Raw genomic sequence first — 21,560 nt, forward strand, 5'->3', positions numbered from 1 at the left:
CCCCTGATGTTAGTCCAGCCCACAACGACAGAGCTCGGTTCGAGTCGAGGCGCAGCCGGTACGTCCGAGAGCAGCACCTTGCCCAGGTGTGACTTGCGGTTGGTGCTCGGGCAGGTACGCGCAGATCTCAAGGAAATAACTTCGGACAAATCGGGGTGAGTCCGTCCGTGCGTACTCACCTTTTGTTACACTCTTTGTGTCCCTTTCTTTGTTTCTTTTCCTTGTTCGAGGCGGATAAGTTTTGCGCTCGTGTCTTCAGCATGTACCATAATTGTTGGTGTCGTCAATCATGCACCCTGCTGCCAGTTCAAACGCACTACCTTCAGTACCTCCACCATTGGTACCAACTCTGTCATCAGTACCAACACTCCACCCGTCAGTACAAACTCTACCGCCAGTATTTTCATCATGAGTACCAACACGAACGCCAATACCAACATTGCCGTCAGTACTTCCGTCATCAGGACCTCCAGTCCACCGTGATTACCAATATGACCATCAGCACCAATCTCCAGTACTCACGTACTATACTGTCAGTACCTTTACCACTCCTTCAATACCAATACCCTACTGTTAGTTATGGACACTACCAGCAATCTTTTCTCAATCAGTACCAGCGCTACCGCCAGCACCAACACAATTGTCAGTAACTTTGCCATCAATACCAACACTCCACCATCAGTACCAACACTGCTGCCGGTATTTACAGTACATGATCAGTAGCAGCAATACCATCAATGCCAACTCTCACAAATGCCTATTCACAGAGGTTGGGCCCCCCAATGCAAGTTGGGGGCCAAATCATCCCATTCTTCCCTGCTGCCCGGATTTGTCAGTGCAGCGTGGTCACGGTCAGAGTGCCAATCCGTCCCCATGGCCCGGCCCTTTCCCTCTTGTCACTTTCACTCTCACTATCACTCTCTAACTCTATCATGGCCTGCACTTGTGAAGGCTGGGGTGCACCATCCTGGATGTGGGGGATCACTGGGTCGCTCTTGGGAGATTGATCGGCTGTCTCCGTGCTGTGGGCTTGTTCGACAGAACTGTCCAGGGCTATACAATAGCAACAACAACAGCAACGACAACAGAAACTCGCCCGCGAGAAACAACACTCACATCTTACAAACTTAGACTCCATGACACCACCCACTGACAACACCTGTAAACTCTGCCAGGCCAGCTCACACACGATAAAACACATTATGGAAGATCCTGGCTCATGAAAACAAGAGCACAACATCTTAGATGTGATGGATCTTTGGGTCGCTCCCGGGAGATGGATCGGCCATCACCGTGCCACCAGCCTGTTCGAGCAGAACTGACCCAGGCTAGTTGACAACAACAACAACAACAACATCACTACTTTCACCATCAGCACCATCACACCACTGCAGACACAACATCAACAAACTAGAAGGGCATTGGGTAGAGCACATACCTCCACCCTGTAATTCCTGTTCTGCTAGAACGTATCTGGCCCAACACAATATTGAAATATCATGCTATATGTCGTTTTTGAGCCCTATATCTCAATGGTGAAGAATCACTTTAAAAATTCTAATAGTCAGATCCAGATTCGTCGTGGTCACACACCGAACCTGTCCACAAAATTTCATCCGGTTCCGTCCACAACTTTTTTGAGATATCCTGCACACAAACAAACAAACAAACAAACAAACAGACAAACAAACAGAAAGGGGCAAAAACATAACCTCCTTCACCTTCAGTGGTGGAGGTAAATATAAGCCTGATGTTGGCTTAACGGTTAAGATGGCTGCCTCAAGATCTTAGGGTCTTGAGATCGAGTCCCTGTCATGTTAGTGGAATAAGTCCAGGTGGGTTAACTTAGCCTGTCGTCCTGAGGTCGGCAAAATGAGTCCCAACTTTAAAAAAAAATTAAAAAAGGACTAACAGGGGCACTGCATCAGTGGCAAAGCCATGCTTCCAGAAAGGATGCAACCAGTAGCCACAGGCTGTATACGACGCAACAACAATGTCAACAAAATCCTATCCGTAGTATAATAATGATGCTGTTAATAATAATGATAATATACAAATGTGCACTGTTGTCAAAGTTTGCAAATCAAACTGTTTCATTCTGAGAGTTTGAGGAAGATGTCTCAGGTTGATGGAAGTTGGAAAGTGTTATGAGAGTGAGATTTTTCTGAATGGGAAATTATCTTTTTCATCTCCTCTTTTGTATACAAAGTTGCAGCTCATGGAGGAGCTCAAACATTGAATAGATCAGGACGTAACAGATCAAAAGGAACAGTAAAAAGAGAGTGGGAAACACAACAACAACAACAGGGATGAGGGACAAAATAAAGGGAGATTTGGATAAATAAGGGATGTGGGGAAGAATGAGTGCTTGCGGAGGACATGGGGGGGGGGGGTGAACAAGATGGATACAGCCACAAATTCTCAGAAAGGAAAAACTGGAAACTTGGACACGCGGGGATCTATGGGGCAGAAAAATCATAGTTTTTGATGGATGGGTTATGACAAAACTTGGTAGATCTGAGATGGTGGTGACCAGCTTTCTTGAAGACCTGGAGGGCAGATTGAGATTGATGAGAATGTGGAAGTTTGTTCCACAGGTGGGGAAAGAGAGGAATGAATGAGTGGAGGTGAGCAGTGCTTCTGGAGGTTGGGCGTTTCACCGGAAGGGGATTGATGGCAGACCACGTTGAGGCAGGGGCACCAGCCCAGAGGGGAGAGCAGTACTCCATCAAGCTGAAGATGAAGTCTGTCTCGGTAGATAAGAGTTCAGGTGTGTCAAGGAAGGACTTTGTGTGATGCAGGATGCCTAGTTGGGGACTGGCTTTGAAAGCCAACTTTGAAATGTGGTTTGCCAAAGAAAGATCATGGCTGAGAGTGAGACCCAAAAGTTTGAGGAATTGAACTTCTTCAAGATGATTGTTAAGAAAGTAGATAAGAGGGTTTGCTTGATGGTTCTTTCGGAAAGATGGTGACAGTGTGAGATTTGTAAGGATTAAAAAACATATTCCAAATGTTTTACTAGCTCATGATTCTATGAAAGTCTGCAAAGAGGGGAGAGCTGCAGCCTACGTATCTGAAGGATGGGGGATGATATGGCAGAGGGTGGAGTAATCAGTCAAGAGATAAAGAGAATTTTCCAGAGCATCAGAGATCATTGACGAAAAGCAGGAATAGGACTGGACCCAGAATACAGCCTTGGGGCGCTCCAGCATTGGCAGGGAGAGGAGACTTCAGGATTCTGTTGAGTGTCACACATTGGCTATGAGAGTGGAGGATGTCAGGAATCCATGTGTGGAGTTGGCCTTGGATGCCAAAGGCAGTGAGCTTGGAGAGTCAGGCAGGATGCCAGACTGTACCAAATGCTCGATTGATGTCTCGAGAGACGGCTCTGATCTCATGTCTAACATTGAGGTCCTCCATCCATTGTTTGGAGAGTAGAAGCAGCATGTCCAAGGTAGAGTGACCAGGTCTGAATCTAACTTGATGATCTGATATCAGGCTGTTGGAAAAAAGGAATGATTTGATGTCAACTGCGATGATGGATTCCTTGACCTTGCTAATGATTGGAAGTAAGCTGATATGTCTGTAGTGAAGAGGATCGGTTTATGCACCTTAAAAAAATATATAATTCAGTGATGTTTTCTGATTTACAAGTCGATGGAAGAAGACCTGGGGCAAATGATAGGGTGAACAGGGGCAGAAATAAGATTTGCAAGGCAGCAGAGTGGGTCTTAAGGACTCATGAGGTGATGTCGTTCGGTCCAGTTCCCAAATCAGAGTTTAGGGTTGCCATAAACTTCTCAACATTCTCAGGTGCAAATGACGTGGAGTCCAGGAGCAGTTGGGTTGATTGAGTAGGGTGGGTATCGAGGTCCGAGGGGTTGATGACACAAGATTTGAAAGCAAACATAGAATTGAGGCATTCACCTGTGGTGCAATTCACCTGTGGTGCTAGTCGCCTGTGATGTTAGTGTTCCCTGTGGTGTCATTTGAAGTGAGGGAAGGGATGAGGTGGTAGCATACTCCAGAGAAGACTCAACAAGGCACCACCAGGTTTTAAAGGATGGAGACGAGTTTGAAATTTCAATCTTGATGTGGAGCAGATGTTGTGTTCTGGCTCTCCTGAGAACGGACACAAGGAAAGACCATACATTGTTATTGTCAGCCATTCTTGGTGCACAGCTTTGTTGAAACCATTTAAAAAGGTTTCTTGTAATGTTAATGGTAATCAAGAAATAAAGAATGGGAGATGAGTCATGCTAGGTATAAAGACAGTTTGAGTTCCTTGATGGACGTCATAAGGTTCAGCATCGAACGGGCGTTTAATAACTCCTCAGTCCAAATCAAACCTCAAACCGACCATCATGCATTGACAAACAACAGATCAAAATCCATTGAGTAACACTGTCTCGGGATGGTACATTTTCCCAATGTACTTTAATGGTCACATGAAAGTCTAAAAGCTCACATTAGCAATCAATTCTGCACGACATGTTTTGGGCTTGATGTCCTCATCAATAAGGGAAAGGGTTGATACAAGTTTTAGCAAACCTCATTCTGTACTCCTTCTAAACTACGAATGTGTTATCACGACCCACACCTGCTCGGCACATGTTCAACCATCTGTTGAATACATTTTCTATGTTGCATCGACTTGCCTGGGCATAAATGTTTGCATAACAGTAAAAACTAGAACGGGCACTCGTAGAGCGCATACCTTCGCCGCAGCCACTAGTTACCTTTGTATTAAGTTGTCCACAACGCATCTCAATACAAATATGCATTTCGTGATCCCCATGACCTTTGACCCACAACTGCTACCTAGGGTGACAATAGTACTATACCTTGTGTCATTTCAGAAGATGGGGGATTGAACACTGAACAATTTGGAGTTAATTTGATGCAAATCGGAAACATATTAACCGTTTTCATCATGAAAAACGATGTTGACCTTTTTGTGACCTTGACCTTTGATCCGATCACTCCCAAAATCTAATGGATTTGTCCTTTCATGATGCCAAACAAATCTAAAACAATTAAAGCCTCTCTGCGTTTTGTTTTTTTGCGTTAAGTTGTCCACAAAGCTTTCCGATATAAATGTGAATTTGTGTGACCCCCTTGACCTTTGACCCCAAACCGCTGCCTTGGGTGACAAAAATACTATACCATATGTCATATTAGAGGATGGGGAATTTAATTTTGAACATTTTGGAGTTAATTTGCTGTAAATCAAAACAAAATTGACAATTTAATCGCAAAAAAACGATTTTGACCTTTTTGTGACCTTGACCTTAACCTTTGATCCGATCGCTCCCAAAATCTAATCGATTTGTCCTCTCGTGATGTCAAACACATCCACAAAATTTCATGACAATCTGCGAAGTGGTTTTTGTGTAATGTTGTCCACAACGCTTCCCAATCAAAAACTCCATTTTGGTGACCCCCTTGACCTTTGACTTCCACAGACTAACTAGGGTTGCAAAAACTATACCATACGCTATATCAGTGGATCGGGATTTGAATACTGAACATTTTGGACTTAATTTGATGTAAATCAGCACAAAATTGACACTTTAATCGCAAAAAAACGATTTTGACCTTTTTGTGACCTTGACCTTGACCTTTGATCCGATCGCTCCCAAAAACTTCGCCTGGCGTCCTTGAGTAACTGCACATCATCTCTGAAAATTTCATGCAAATCGGTCCAGCAGTTTTTGCGCAATGTTGTCCGCACACATATTTACCAATAAATAAATACACAGGGGTCAATACAATACCTTCGTCAAACGAAGTTTGCGAAGGTAATAAAACTAGAAGGGCACTCGGTAGAGCGCAAACCTCCACAACGTAATGCCTGATCCACGAGAACATATCGGGCACATTACATTTTTTAAATATCATGCTACACAGTGTTATATCGTTTTTGGCCCGATCTCTCAATGGTGTAGAATCACTTTTAAGATTAAATAATTCTCGTATCCAGATTCAGATCTTCACCGAAATCGAATCGATTTGTCCTTGTCATACACCCAACCTGTCCACCGAGTTTCATCTGAATCCGTTCACAACTTTTTTAGATATCGTGATATATATCGGTTTTGGCCCGATCTCTCAATGGTGAAGAATCAGATCAAAAATTAAATAATCATAGGATCCAGATCCGGATTCAGATCTTCAACAAAATCGAATCATTTCGTCCTTGTCACACACCCATCCTGCTCACCAAGTTTTATCAGAATCAATCCACAACTTTTTAAGATATCCTGTACACAGACAAAAAAAAAACAAACAGATGGACAAACAAACAAACAAACAAACAGACAGGAAGGGGTGAAAACCTAACCTCCTTCACCTTTGGTGGCGGAGGTAACAAGACAGCGTTTGAAAATGGAGATCATGCCATTTCTTAGATCTGAGAACGAATAACCTATTTTTCATGTAGATCTGCACGTGTCCGAACACACCCGTACACTCATTCACTGTGGAACACAGACCAATTACAACTGCCTTTCCCATCAATAACATCCACGTGTAGCATGTGTTCCGCTAAGACAGAATCTATTTCATTAAATCTGCAATTATAACGAATGACGAACCTCACTCCCACTACGACCCACCTGCAAAACACTAACACACGCGCACGCACACACATGCACACACATGCACACACCCCAAACCATTATCGATCATTCCCATGAACCCTTCTTATTCTACTACCTCCCCATCTTTACACCCTCCTTTCATATGTTGTTCTGTCGACCAGCATCTTGTATTCCATTTGCGGACATCTCCACTCACTTTCCTCTGCATGGCTCTGACGTGTATCACAGGAACTTCAACCGATAAAAGCCAAGGGATATGATGCATCAAAACAAAACAAAAAAAGCATCAGTCTTTGTAACATCCAAAGAAATCACTCCTGGTGATAGCTTGACACCCACGCCGCAGCTCTGTATGCGTTAACGTCTTTCAGAGGGACGGGCACACTCATTGATGTCTCGCCCTGACTGCGAGACACCAGGATGGCAGTTTATAACTGGATCAGGAATCAAATCCAGGCTAGACAGATCAGATGTGAGTGCCAGCCCATGTGCATGCTATTAAAACCGCTCTCGAATTATCCGACCAAGCAATGCCTGGACTCAGACCTGTTACCACTTCAACTCAAAATATCTTGTCATTTTTTTTTTTTTGAAATATCAATAAAACCACTTCAAGTTCAACTGTACATAAGTCTAAGTCACGAAAGGTATGCCCAAAGGTGTAAATATGCACATTTTTCATCACATGACTTAGTATGACTCAGACCTGTGTATTCATTGTAACATTGTAACAAAAATCCTCAACAATCGTTTTGTATTTTCAACTTGCTTTAGTGGGATCCTGTATTCTGTGTTGCTCTGAACGAATCGAGGTCCAATGAACAAACATGGTGATGCATGCCATATTGGTTTGCAATTGGTTAGGCTAATGAGTGGGTTTGAAGCTATTCCAGTCCTGCATTGTCTCTGGCCTAAGCTACAAGTCGAATTAACAAATTTTGATGTTTTGACTTTTTAGACCAAACCTGGATCACATTATTTTATTTTCATTTCCATGTTATGCCACACTGATTTAATAATACTAGTACATGCCCGTACGTGCATGCCCGTACATGCGTGGCCATACGTGCGTGGCCATACGAGCAAAAAAAAAAAAAACTTTCATACCGCATGCCAGAAACAACCACATCGGCCGTTACTTCGCTCTTGCGTGCCCATACGTGCAAAGCAAAAAAAAATACAAAAAACTTTCAAACAACCACAAAGGCCGTTACTTCGCTCTCGCGTGCCCATACGTGCAAAGCAAAAAAAAAATACAAAAAACTTTCAAACAACCACATAGGCCGTTACTTCGCTCTTGCGTGCCCATACGTGCAAAGCAAAAAAAAAAATACAAAAAAAACTTTCAAACAACCACATAGGCCATTACTTTGCTCTCGCGTGCCCATACGTGCGTGCCCGTACGTGCAAAGTAAAAAAAAATACAAAAAAAAACTTTCAAACAACCACACAGGCCGTTCCTTCGCTCTCGTAAACGACGACTGGATTGGGGCATTGTGTTTATCTATAAATGCGCATAAGAAATCGAGAAATTATTAGAATACAGTAAGTCATCACTATCTGGAAGTGGTGCGTGCCCGTACGGAATGTTCACATGCATCTCCATGAATTATCGATTTGCATTAAATAACAACTGCCGTGATACTTACACACAGAGTTAATTAAAATCCAAATTAAAATCAAGTTTACCTCCCTGTCTTTGCTTGCCATGACTTTCGCTGCCATTGACCATTGCCACTCCTACGCCACGATAAATAAATGGCACCCTTTCCCCATCGGCCATGCCTACGCAGCAATGTGTCTTATCATTGGTTGGTAAATAAATGGCCATAACTTGGGAAGCACTTGTCCGATTAATATCAAACCTTGAAAAGGCACATCCTCAGGTCCCCAGCAATATACCTGGCAAGTTTCAATTAGATTGGACCAGTGGTTGTTGAGAAATGGCGGTCACACACACACACACACACACACACACACACACACACACACACACACACACACACACACACACACACACACACACACACACACACACACACACACACACACACACACACACTGCTGGAATTATAGATAGATTATTGCGAGTCCCTTACAAGGAACTTCAATGCAGGAGGACGCCATTCGGTCCACCAAAGCATGGTCAGTGTGAAATTATTCATAAATAGTGAGTGGCAAACAAGGAAGCTCGACGTTCCATTTCCAAAGTCTGGTACGACTCAGTCGTGGTTCGAACTGCTGACCTCCTGGGTTCAGAGCATATGCTCTCACCATTTTGGTATGAGTATGTAGTTTGTGAGCAAACATTTTATCATTTCAAACAGAAAATGTTCAAGATAATTGGACAAAAAGTATTGAGATCTTGCCGCAGTTTTCCTCCACCTTGCTTGACTCGCAGCTCATCATCCATCTCATAATGTACTATACTTAGCACGTTGACTGAGATCTGATTCCATCTTCGGGTTTGAATGCTTTGTATTAAGCTTGGTGTTGGCTAAGTGGTTAGGATGGCTGGCTTAGGATTTTAGGGTCCTGAGTTTGAGCCCAGTTTTCCACTGAATTAACACCTAGTGGGGTTGACTCCACCTGTCATCCTTCTGAGGTGGGTGAAATGAGTACCAGTGCACTGGTAATAGGGACACAGCATCAGCGGCATAGTTGTGCCCCCAAAAAATAATAGCTACCTGGCAGCCAAGCTGCCATACGCAAGGAGGAGAAGAAGAATGCCTTGTGCTGAGTTAAGCCATCAATTGTTTCTTAACCTATTGTACATTTATTTATATTCGTTCACTGCTAACTCCTCATCTAAAAAGTCCAAAAACTGCTCTCCTGGTGGAAATTATATTGGGATGTTGCCACCTACAAAAATCTACCCACAGCATATTAAACAGATAATTATGGTCACTACAATCAAAAGGATCTTCACACTTATCAAGTATCAACATAATGGGATAATTGTGCATAACATGTATAATTTGTCTCCTCATTCGCAGACAACAAACAGTTTAACTTCACTTGTCTGAGCTACCTCGTGGACCCATCGGATCCACAAACTCTGAGCCAACATGGTTAGCATCATTTCTGTGATTTTCCCAATCCTCTTATTCATGGTGATCGTCATTGGCGTTCTTGTGGCCTGTTTCACCTGCAAGTGCTGTTACATCAAGAAGAGGATGTGCGCGCGCCGCAGAGCCGACAGAGAAGGTAAGGCGTTTAAAATGATGATGCACATGAACTACTTGATTCACCAATGACTGTAATGCTGAAGGTATGATTTTGCAAATTGGCCTTAGCCAGTCCCCAGTGTGTGTGTGTATGGTGTGTGTGTGTGTGTGTGTGTGTGTGTGTGTGTGTGTGTGTGTGTGTGTGTGTGTGTGTGTGTGTGTGTGTGTGTGTGTGTGTGTGTGTGTGTGTGTGTGTGTGTGTGTGTGTGTGTGTGTGTGTGTGTGTGTGTGTGTGTGTGTAGTGTTTGTGTGGGCGTGTGTCCAGGTTGTCACCTTTTTTACTATTTGAGGTTTTGAGATCAAATTTTCCACAAAGCTTTCTGATGAGAATATGGAGAAGACAAATTAATAATTTAGTCGAAAGGTCTAAGTTCCCGTTTTTAGCCTACTGAAGAAGAATAAGTCCGAATACAAACTAGAGGGGCTTTGCATAGCCTCAGATGCTTTCTCGTTCTCATTGGGTTCCATGAATTTATGAAAGTGACACACACAGTGAACATTTATGCTCTTCTACTTCTTTACATATGCAGCACGTGGTTGTGAGTTGCCTCATTTCATTAGACCGAGGCTGTGCCGCTGGTGCAGTGCCCCCCTATAGGTTATGGCAGGCATTTGGAATTTGGCTTGGCTACCCGAAATAACTCGCATACTCTTCAAAAAGGACACGGTGGGATCTTCAATGTCCATGAACTAAAATTGGCAGATGGGATGCCCAGTGCAACGTCCATCCGAGGGTCGACACACACACAATGATGTCTTACCCTACCTGTGAAACATCACGATGACAGTTTATGCCTGGGTCGAGATTCAAGTCCATACTCGCTGAGTCAGAGAAGAGTGTAAAGTTGAGGATGTAAGATAATAATAAATGTGTAATGGTGTTTAAAGGTTTTTTTATATTCAGGAATACCTGGTCTGTTGTTCATAACAGCACACGGGGGATCCCATCCAATTTCATCATCATCACAGCCAGAGGTTTCCACTTCCATTCCCAGCCACAGCCCTCAAACGTCTCCGTGGCCTCTACAGCCTCATGCCCCTCCACAAATACCATATGTACCTGGACAGCCACCTCCTATTGGTTTCACCGTGAACCCCTCGATGCTCTCACCTGGCACGCATGCAAGAAGCGTTCAAGAATATCCGATAGGTAGGGCATTGTCTCAATCTCCATTTTGATGCCATACACACTGATTGTGAAATATACTTTTGCTCAAACACAGATTCTAACAAATCTCTAAAATGCTGCTCCATTGTAGGTTATATATTTATTATGTACCGTCCTAAGATGGCAAAATGTTTGATTTTCACCCCAATCCACCCACCGGCCACACATCCCCATTTCTTTCCCTTCCCATGATCCTACCTCCTTCCTTTTATTCCCCGTCCTTCCTTTCGCTTCCTTTTCTTCATTATTTCATGCACTTTACCAACCATTCTGACCCCCTTCACATTCCCTCTTCCACATTTTCTTGCAACAATTCGATGTCATGTCGTGTGTAATGACTCCTTTAAATCGCCAAAGCAAGTTACTCCTATCTTGAATCTGCTCAACATTTCTGCACCATCAATGGTGCTCAAACCAGACAGATGATGAGGTGATTGTGGGTAAAGCTGCATGAGAGCAATTGCCACAACATATCAAGCTTTTCTGAAAAAAACAAAAGATAAGAAAAACAATGTAATGAAAACTCCATGAAAGCTTGGGGCAGTTTATCAAGCCTGTCATTTGTATGTGCCTCATCTCTACCTGCACTCTTGAAGGATAGTGGACATGACCCATTGAACGTCAAGGTCCCAAGTTCCTCTTCCTGTACCCCACCTATGGCAGCCATATTGGATTTAAGTAAAACCTTTGGACATCTCCAAAACCGCTCAACAAAAAAATTGACACTTGGGTACATCATCAACTCCCCATAAGGAATAAAGTTTGGTAATGATGATGTCATCGGTGAAGTGGTATGCCAGACATAGATGGTTGAAACAAAATCCTTCTCTGAAAAATCTGAAAAGTATTGAGGTTGATAAACTAAGAAACTTGTCAAGAAAATTAAATTTACGAGTACATGCCCGTACGTGCGTGCCCGTACATGTGTTGCTGTGTGTGCAAAAAAAAAAAAAACTTTCAAACCGCGAGCCAGAAACAACAACCACACAGGCCGTTCATTCGCTATCGCATGCCCGTACGTGCGTGGCCATACATGCATACCAAAAAAAAAAAAACTTTCAAACCACGAGCCAGAAACAACAACCACACAGGCCGTTCATTCGCTATCGCATGCCCGTACGTGCGTGGCCGTACATGCATACCAAAAAAAAAAAAAACTTTCAAACCGCGAGCCAGAAACAACTACACAGGCCGTTCCTTCACTCTCGCGTGGCCATACGTGCAACCCCCCCTCCCCCCAAAAAAACTTTTAAACAACTACACAGGCCGTTCCTTCGCTCTCGTAAACGACGACTGGATTGGGGAATTGTGTTTATCTATAAATGCGCATAAGAAATCGAGAAATTATTATAATACAATGTCATCACTATCCGGAAGCCCATACATTGTAACTCGGAATGGGGAACGCGGCTGAGGATCTCTTCCCCATCGGCCATGCCGACGCAGCAACGTGTCATGTCATTGGTTGGTAAATAAATGGCCATAACTTTGGAAGCACTTGTCTGATTAATTTCAAACCTTGAAAAGGCACATCAACAGGGCCCCAGCAATATACCTGGCAAGTTTCAATTAGATCGGACCAGTGGTTGTCGAGAAACAGGGGTCACACACACACACACACACACACACACACACACACACACACACACACACACACACACACACACACACACACACACACACACACCTGGAATTATAGATAGATGACATCATTTGTCATGTGGTTTGGCAGCCATATTGGATTGAAAATAAATTATTTTTTAAATCCTCCCCAGACCATTTTAAGAGATCGATGCAAAACTTCATCCAGATGATTGACTCGTCATGGGGAATATAGTTTGATAATGTAAATGTCATAGGTCACATGGTCTGGCAGCCATATTGGATTGAAGTTAAAACCTTTAAAAAAAAACATCTTCTCTCAAACCACCCAACAGATTGACGCAAAACTTTATAAATGTCATCAATTAGTCATGGGAATAAAAGATTGATAACTAAAGCGTCATCGGTCACATGGTGTGGCAGCCATTATGGGTTGAGGGAAAATCTTTCAAAATTTATTTCTCTGAAACCACGTAACCTCCCAATGTGAAAATGTATAAGTATGATCCAATCGCATTGACACATATAGAGTGAAAATGATATCATCTGTCATGTGGTGTGGCAGCCATATTGAGTCGAAAAATTAACCTTATCGGATCAACGCGAAACTTCACAAACGTGATCGACTACCAGTTTGAGTTGGTGAAAAATTATGACGTCATAGGTTATGTGGTCAGGCAGCCATATTAGTTTGAAAAAAATAATCCTTAAAAAATTCTCTTCTCTGAAACTACTGAACTGATTGATGTGATACTTTATACCTATGATTGACTACCCATGCTCGATAAAGTTTTATAACTAAAACACCATAGGTCATGTGGTTTGGCAGCCATATTGGGTGTTTGCTAAAACTTTAAAACATTTTGACATTTTAGATCACTTCAGTTGTTTTTGGGACCCTTTGAATGATCTGTATGATCTGATCATGACGCTGTGACTGATGACATCATCATGATCAGATTATGTTCCATATGGGGAGTCAATGACAACCCTCAAATTTTGTTTATAATTGTTGAGCCGTTTCAGAGAAAACCAATGTGAAAAATTTTCCTTCAATCCAAGTCACATGACCGATGACATCATCATTATCAAAATATATACACCAATTGGAGTGGATCATATTTGTAAAATATCAATAGAATGGAATCCATCATCGCTTCAGACATGAAATCCTTCCTCTTCTCCAATGGCTTGATTTCCAATCATCAATTTGGTTTCAGACCAGGTCACTCTACCCTAGATATGCTGCTACTGCTCTCCCATCAATGGATGGAGGTCCTCAATGCCAGACAGGAAATCCGAGCCGTATCCCTGGACATATCACGTGCTTTTGACACAGTCTGGCACCCTGCCCTACTCACCAAACTCTCTGCCCATGGTATTCAAGGCCATCTCCACTCATGGCTCGCAGACTTCCTCTCCTGTCGCAGTCAACGTGTGGCCCTAAATGGAGTTCTTTCATCCCCTCTTCCTGTGCAGGCTGGAGTTCCTCAAGGTAGCGTTCTGGGCCCTGTTCTTTTTCTGGTTTTCATCAATGATCTCTCGGACTCTCTGGAAAATCCTCTATTTCTCTTTGCCGATGACTCCACCCTCTGCCGTACCATCTGTCATCCCTCAGACCGGCAAGCAGCAGCTTCTTCGCTCACTGCAGATCTGGATAAAATCACAAACTGGTCCAACACGTGGAACATGTCTTTCAATCCAGACAAATCTCACACTCTCACTATGTCTCTTCGAAAGGACCGTTTACAAACCCCCCATCCACTTTCTCAACAATCCTCTGGAAGAAGTCTTTTCTTTCAAGCTTCTGGGTCTCACTATCTGCCATGACCTTTCCTGGGAAAGTCACATTTCCAACCTTGCCTCAAAAGCCAGTCGCCGACTGGGAATCCTCCGTCGTGCAAAGTCCTTCCTCGGCCCTCTTGAGCTCCTGACCACTTACAAAGCTTTTGTCCGTAGCCTGATGGAGTACTGCTCTCCCCTCTGGGCTGGTGCTCCTGCCTCCCACCTTTCTCGACTTCACGCTGTCGAAACCAGGGCTTTTAAGATCATTGGCATCTCCCGCAATGAAGCTGAGTCTTTGGGCCTCTCACTCAATCACCGCAGGTTGGTCGGTGGTCTTTCTGTCTTCTACCGACTCCTCTCCAGCCTTGCCCCCCTGCTCTCTCTGCGATTTGTCCCAACCACATTTCCACAGGGCGCTCAAGGTCCGCCAACAACCCCCTTCTGGTAAAACTACCAAAATCACGAATCACTGCTCATCTTCACTCTTTCATTCCTCTTTTTCCCGCCTTTGGAATAAACTTCCTCACTCTATTCTTTCCCATTCTTCCCTTCAGGCTTTCAAAACAGCTGTTCACCACCACCTCTTATCTTCCCCCATCCAAATCCTCGATCTTTTCTACCCCCGATAATCCACCCAAGCCCACTTCCTTCAATTCTCCTGCTTTCCTTCCTGAAAGTCCCTTTAATGTCCATCTTCCCCTCGCCATGTTTCCCGTCCCATCCCCATCCCTCTCCCTTCCACAGTTCACCTGTGTCTGTTCCCCAATGTTTTGTCCCTTCCACTCCCGCCCCTCTTGTCTCATGCCTCCTTGCTGTGAGTTGTGTGTTAGCTCTCATACGAGCCTCGACCAAGGTATACAAAAAAAAAAAAAAAAAAAAAAAAAAATAGGTTATAATATTATTGTAAGATTATAAAATAAATAGGTATGCGGTTTCAGAGAAAGATTTTTTAAAAATATATTTTCCTTGTCAGGTGAGCTTACACGATCGGGCAGTGTCCGCAGCTGAGGGAGTGAGGGAGTGAGTGAGTCAGTCAGTGAGTGAGTCAATCAGTCAGTCAGTCAGTTAGTCAGTGAGCGAGTCTGTAAACACTTCACTCATTATTGCTTGAACCAAACACGATTTTGATGAAACTTGACCACAACCTTCATCACCAGGGATGTACCAAAGTGTATTGACCACATCAAAATCTGCGCTCATTAGAGGGGTCTATTGGGGGGGGGTGGGCTTTGACACCAAATAGGTATGTACTCTCTTCTCCAAAACTACACACACAATTTCGATGAAACTTGACCACAACCTTCATCACACGTGTTATACCAAAGTGTATCAACTGCATCAAAATCTGCACTCAATAAAGGGGTCGACGGAGGGTTTTGACCCCCAAATAGGTATTTGTTCTTTTCTCCAAACTACACACAGAATTTCAATGAAACTTGACCACAACCTTCATCACCCTTGATGTACCAAAGTTTCTTCAGGGCATTCAAAAATTCAGGGCCTAAATGGGAGTCTGCGGGGGGTTTGAGTGACTGTTGCTCCTGATCCAGGTGAGCTTCAGGACAGGCGGTCCTATTTTTATTCCCGCGCTTTCGAAGAAAAGCGGGAATATTGTAATTGTCTCCGCCGTCCGTCCGTCCGTCCGTCTTACCCTGTAACTCCTCCTACACCGTTTCAAAATACGAACTTGAAACTTTGGGACATAGTATATATATATATATATATATATATATATATATATATATATATATATATATATATATGTATGGGGAAGTGCACAGCACTTTCGGATTTCTGATATGACCCCTAGGAGCCGGACCAGAGGGGTTTGGGTCATGGGGGTCGATAAAAAAAATAAAAAAATTGTCTTACATCTTTTTAAATCAAACATATTCATGAGTTATACATTTAACAACATTTTTTTTTTAACAGATGATGATCAGAGGGTTCTTGGGGGGGAGGGGGGGTGGATCGAGGTGCTTAGCGGATAGGAGGTCAAAATAGCTCCTCCGACAACATTTGAGATAGGAACTTGAAACTTTGGGACATAGTAGATATACGTATGGGGAAGTGCACAACACTGTCGGATTTTTGATATGACCCCTAGGGGCCGGGCCAGAGGGGGTGGGGTCATGGGGGCTGATTTTTTTAAGTGTATTTACCATTGTACATGGTAAATTATTTTATAAACAATTTACTTAAGTGGCCCCCATGAGTGACAAACAGTCACAGGTTTTACTGTATTTATCTAATTGATTATGAATATTTTTCATTAATATTACACACAGTTCATTCCGATGATTAAATTGATGCACAGTTCTATATTTCTGGACAGTGTTAAATTAATGTTCCATGAAATGTTGACATGCTTGCAATGACTTCTGATTTAGTAAACATAGTAAGTCTTTGGTCATAAAGTACATCAAATAGAAAAGAATAGTCAATCCATTTTGCAAGATAAAATTTCACCTCGCGTTAATGGGATAAAGCAGAGCGTGCGGGAATATGCGATGGTGTGCCATCGACAACGTAGTTCTAGTTATTATTACTAGTGCATGCCCGTAGTTGCATGCCCGTAGGTGCGTGGCCGTACGTCCAAACAAACAAAAAAAAAAACTTTCAAACCGCGTGCCAGAAACAACAACCACACAGGCCGTTCCTTTGCTCTCACATGCCCATACGTGCGTGCCCATATGTGCATGGCTATACGTGCAAGGCCGTACGTACATGGTCGTACGTGCGTGCCCGTACGTGCATGGCTGTACGTGCAAAAAATAAATAAAAACTTTCAAACTGTGACCCAGAAACGACAACACAGGCTGTTCCTTCGCTCTCGCGTGCCCGTACGTGCGTGGCCGTACGTGCAAACCAAAAAATAAAATGAAAAACTTTCAAACTGGAGCCAGAAACAACTACACAGGCCGTTCCTTCGCTCTCGCGTGCCCGTACATGCAAACCCCCCCCAAAAAAATACAAGAAACAACTTTCAAACAACCACACTCGTTCTTTTGCTCTCGTAAACGACGACTGGATTGGGGCATTGTGTTTATCTATAAATGTGCATAAGTAATCGTGCGTGCCCATACGGAATGTTCACATGCATTCCATGAATTATCGCTTGCATTGAAGTAACAACTGCTGTGATACTTACACTAGGGTTGGGCACGCATCGAGTTTTTCTCTGTTATCCCGTTGAAAGGACTGTTTTGTATGGCCAAATTTCACGCTGATCATGAATCCGTTAAAATTTTTGACCGAGGATGATGTCTTAGGTTGGTAAAATGCAAAAAATCAAAATGGCCGCCAAATTTACCCACTTTTCAGATAAAATTTGATAATTATGGCTTACTAGGGCATGCAATAATATTACATGCCCGAGTAAGCCATAATTATCAAATTTTACCTGAAAAGTGGGTAAATATAGCGGCCATTTTGAATTTTTGCATTTTACCAACCTAAGACATCATCCTAGGTCAAAAAGTTCAACAGATATCATGATCAGCATGAAATTTGGCCTTAAAAAATACTCCTTTCAAAAAAAAGCATGGTTTTATGCCCAACCCTACTAACACACACAGAGTTAATTAAAATCCAAATTAAAATCAAGTCTACCTCCCTGTCTTTGCTTGCCATTACATTCGCTGCCATTGACCATTGCCACTCCTACGCCACGATAACTAAGGCACCGATCGATCCCCATCGTAACCGGCGTCCGGCACGGCACGTGACGTCATCGTCGGCCGGCAGCGCATCGGCCAACGCGAAGTTAAGTCCTCACTGTCCGGAAGTTCGCATATCGCAGTTACGATTATTCGCAATTTAGTTTTCATGGCCAATTATTCAATTAGCGCCAACGTATTTTGCCTTTTCAAAATGTCATCGCAAGGAAAAGCACAAAGAGAAGAGAAGAGAAGAGAAAAAAAACCAAAAAAATGTACGTACAAAAAAACAAAATTTCAAACAACCACACAGTCTGTTCCTTCACTCTCGAAAATGACGACTGGATTGGGAGCATTGTGTTTATCTAATATGGAATAGGCAAAGCCTCGAAGCGAACGTAGAATTCTTCTTACATTCGATTCTTAAATATGTCAAATTAAAGTCTTTTTGCTGTGAAAAAATAAATATTACCACAACATTACCTTCACAACAACAACTACACCGTCTTGAACAGGATCTCATCTGCAAAAATAAATATTACCTCAACATTACCTTCACAACAACAACTACACCGCCTAGAACAGGATCTCATCTAAAAAAATAAATATTACCTCAACATTATCTTCACAACAACAACAACAACAACAACAACACCTAGAACAGGGATCTCATATGCAAAAATAAATATTACCTCAACATTACCTTCACAACAACAACAACAACACCACCTAGAACAGGGATCTCATCTGCAAAAATAAATATTACCTCAACATTACCTTCACAACAACAACTACACCGCCTAGAACAGGATCTCATCTGAAAAAAAAAATCCTCAACATTACCTTCACAGCGACAACTACACCGCCTATAACAGGATCTCATCTAAAAAAAAAATATATTACCTCAACATTATCACCACAACAACAACTACACCACCTAGAACAGGATCTGATCTTAAAAAAATTACCTCAACATTACCTTCACAACAACTACGCCAAGAACAGGATCTCATCTGCAATAATAAATATTACCTGAACATTACCTTCACAACAACAACTACACCGCCTAGAACAGGATCTCATCTGCAATAATAAATATTACCTGAACATTACCTTCACAACAAAACCTACACTGCCTAGAACAGGATCTCATCTGCAATAATAAATATTACCTGAACATTACCTTCACAACAACAACTACACCGCCTAGAACAGGATCTCATCTGCAAAAATAAATATTACCTCAACATTACCTTCACAACAACTACACCGCTTAGAACAGGATCTCACCTGAAAAAAACTCCTCAACATTACCTTCCCAACGACAACTACACCGCCTATAACAGCATCTCATCTAAAAAAAATAAATATTACCTCAATATTACCATCACAACAACAACGACACCGCCTAGAACAGGATCTGATCTGAAAAAAAAATTACCTCAACATTACCTTCACAGCAACTACGCCAAGAACAGGATCTCATCTAAAAAAATTAATATTACCTCAACATTACCTTCACAACAACAACTACACTGCCAAGAACAGGATCTCATCTAAAAAAAATTAATATTACCTCAACATTACCTTCACAACAACAACTACACCACCTAGAATAGGATCTCATCTAAAAAAATAAATATTACCTCAACATTACCTTCACAACAACAACTACACCGCTGAGAACAGGATCTCATCTAAAAAAATAAATACTAGAAGCGAACGTAGTATTCTTCTTATATTCGCTTCTGACTTTACCTATAACTTGTTCACAACTGTATACGCAATTTCCGGTTACTTCGGCCTGGATTCGGGATCAGCGATCAAATAACGTAAATCACGATTAAAAAATATTTTTTGATGATGCGGAGATATCTTTATTAAAATCAGTGGAGGAAATATAGACCATGTCTGATATTTGGGTCTTTCATGTCTCTGATGATGCTTTTATCTCCCGGCATGCATCATTCCCCATGACAAAAACCGGAAGCAAAAACAAAAAAACCGGAAGCAAAAGGGTCATAGCCAATGACACGGATTCCAAATTGCCAAGGTATTGTGTTGTTGTTGTTGTTGTTGTTGTTGTTTCCTATACTCTCATGTGCACGCGTTAAGTTTGAAGCTCACTACGTTCGCTATAAATGCGCATAAGAAATCGAGAAATTATTAGAATACACTGTCATCACTATCCGGAAGTCCGTATGTTGTAACCCGAAATGGGGAATGCGGCAGAAGTTCTCTTCCCCATCGGCCACGCCCACGCAGCAACGTGTCTTGTCATTGGTTGGTAAATAAATGGCCGCAGCAACATGTCTTGTCATTGGTTGGTAAATAAGTGGCCATAACTTGGGAAGCACTTGTCCGATTAATATCAAACCTTGAAAAGGCACATCCACAGGGCCCCAGCAATATACCTGGCAAGTTTCAATGTGATTGGACCAGTGGTTGTCGAGAAACAGCGGTCACACACACACACACACACACACACACACACACACACACACACACACACACACACACACACACACACACACACACACACACACACACACACACACACACACACACACACTGCTGGAATTATAGATAGATTATGATAATTATATATATATATATATATATATATATATATATATATATATATATATATATATATATATATGTATATATATATATATATATATATATATATGTATATATATATATATATATATATGTATATATATATATATATATATATATATATATATATATATATATTAAATAGTTGGAATTATATATGTACATAAAATACATATATAATACATGGAAGAGCGAGAACATGAAATGGATCAGGACACAACATAACACAAGGAACAGCAAGAGGAGAAGGGGGAAATGCCAACAGCAGGGCGGAGAGATAAAATAGACGGAGATGGATGATATTAGTTATAAAATAATATGATCAAAAATCGAAGGCTAATGAGTTATGACTTGCTCGGAGTTATCAGAAGTGGTTTCTGTCATAATACACCATTTATTATCAAGTGATGAATAATACATCACCGTAAAGGTCGAACCGTGCGCGAGACGTAATGCCGTGATGACATCCCAGAAAAAACGACGTCTTACAACACCACCATCTTTCTCCCAACGCCATCTTTACAACACCAGCTCGGGGCCCAGCTTAGCACGAGACGTAACAGAGAGAAATGCCATGTTGATGTCGCAGAGAAAAGAGCATCACAGAGAGGGACAGACAGACAGATGGAGAAATGTGGCTAGTTTAATATTGTCACTTCAATGGCTCAACTAACATTGAGCTCATTGCGGTGGGAGGTTAAAACCCCGTGATGTACCAAACAGTTTTAACTCCTGTGGGGACGTTCCAAAATATGGCGGATGGCGCACATGCGGTTGTGAGGAGACACATGAGCAACCTCGTTTGGGTAAAACCACTGGGTTTATTTTCCACTGGGTTTATTTTCTGTAACACAAACAAGTTTAAAAAAAAAAACCCAAGGAATGGTGGAATTGC

At 42.2% G+C, this 21,560-nt stretch overlaps 1 protein-coding gene across 1 annotated transcript in view; it reads left to right on the forward strand.

Annotated features, from left to right (window-relative positions):
• LOC147008827 (uncharacterized) overlaps window positions 1-21,560 on the forward strand; it is a 24,730-nt gene continuing 3,170 nt past the window's right edge. The window contains exons 1-3 of the mRNA XM_085863812.1: window positions 1-155; window positions 9,599-9,809; window positions 10,761-10,979. Coding sequence (XP_085719938.1) covers window positions 9,671-9,809; window positions 10,761-10,979 — 358 coding nt within the window. The 5' untranslated portion in view covers window positions 1-155; window positions 9,599-9,670. The remainder of the gene's footprint in view (window positions 156-9,598; window positions 9,810-10,760; window positions 10,980-21,560) is intronic.

The sequence above is a fragment of the Eptatretus burgeri genome, chromosome 18 (assembly GCF_056783735.1).
Source record: "Eptatretus burgeri isolate ZD-2024b chromosome 18, Ebu_testis_v1, whole genome shotgun sequence".
In the NCBI taxonomy this organism is placed as follows: Eukaryota; Metazoa; Chordata; class Myxini; order Myxiniformes; family Myxinidae; genus Eptatretus; species Eptatretus burgeri.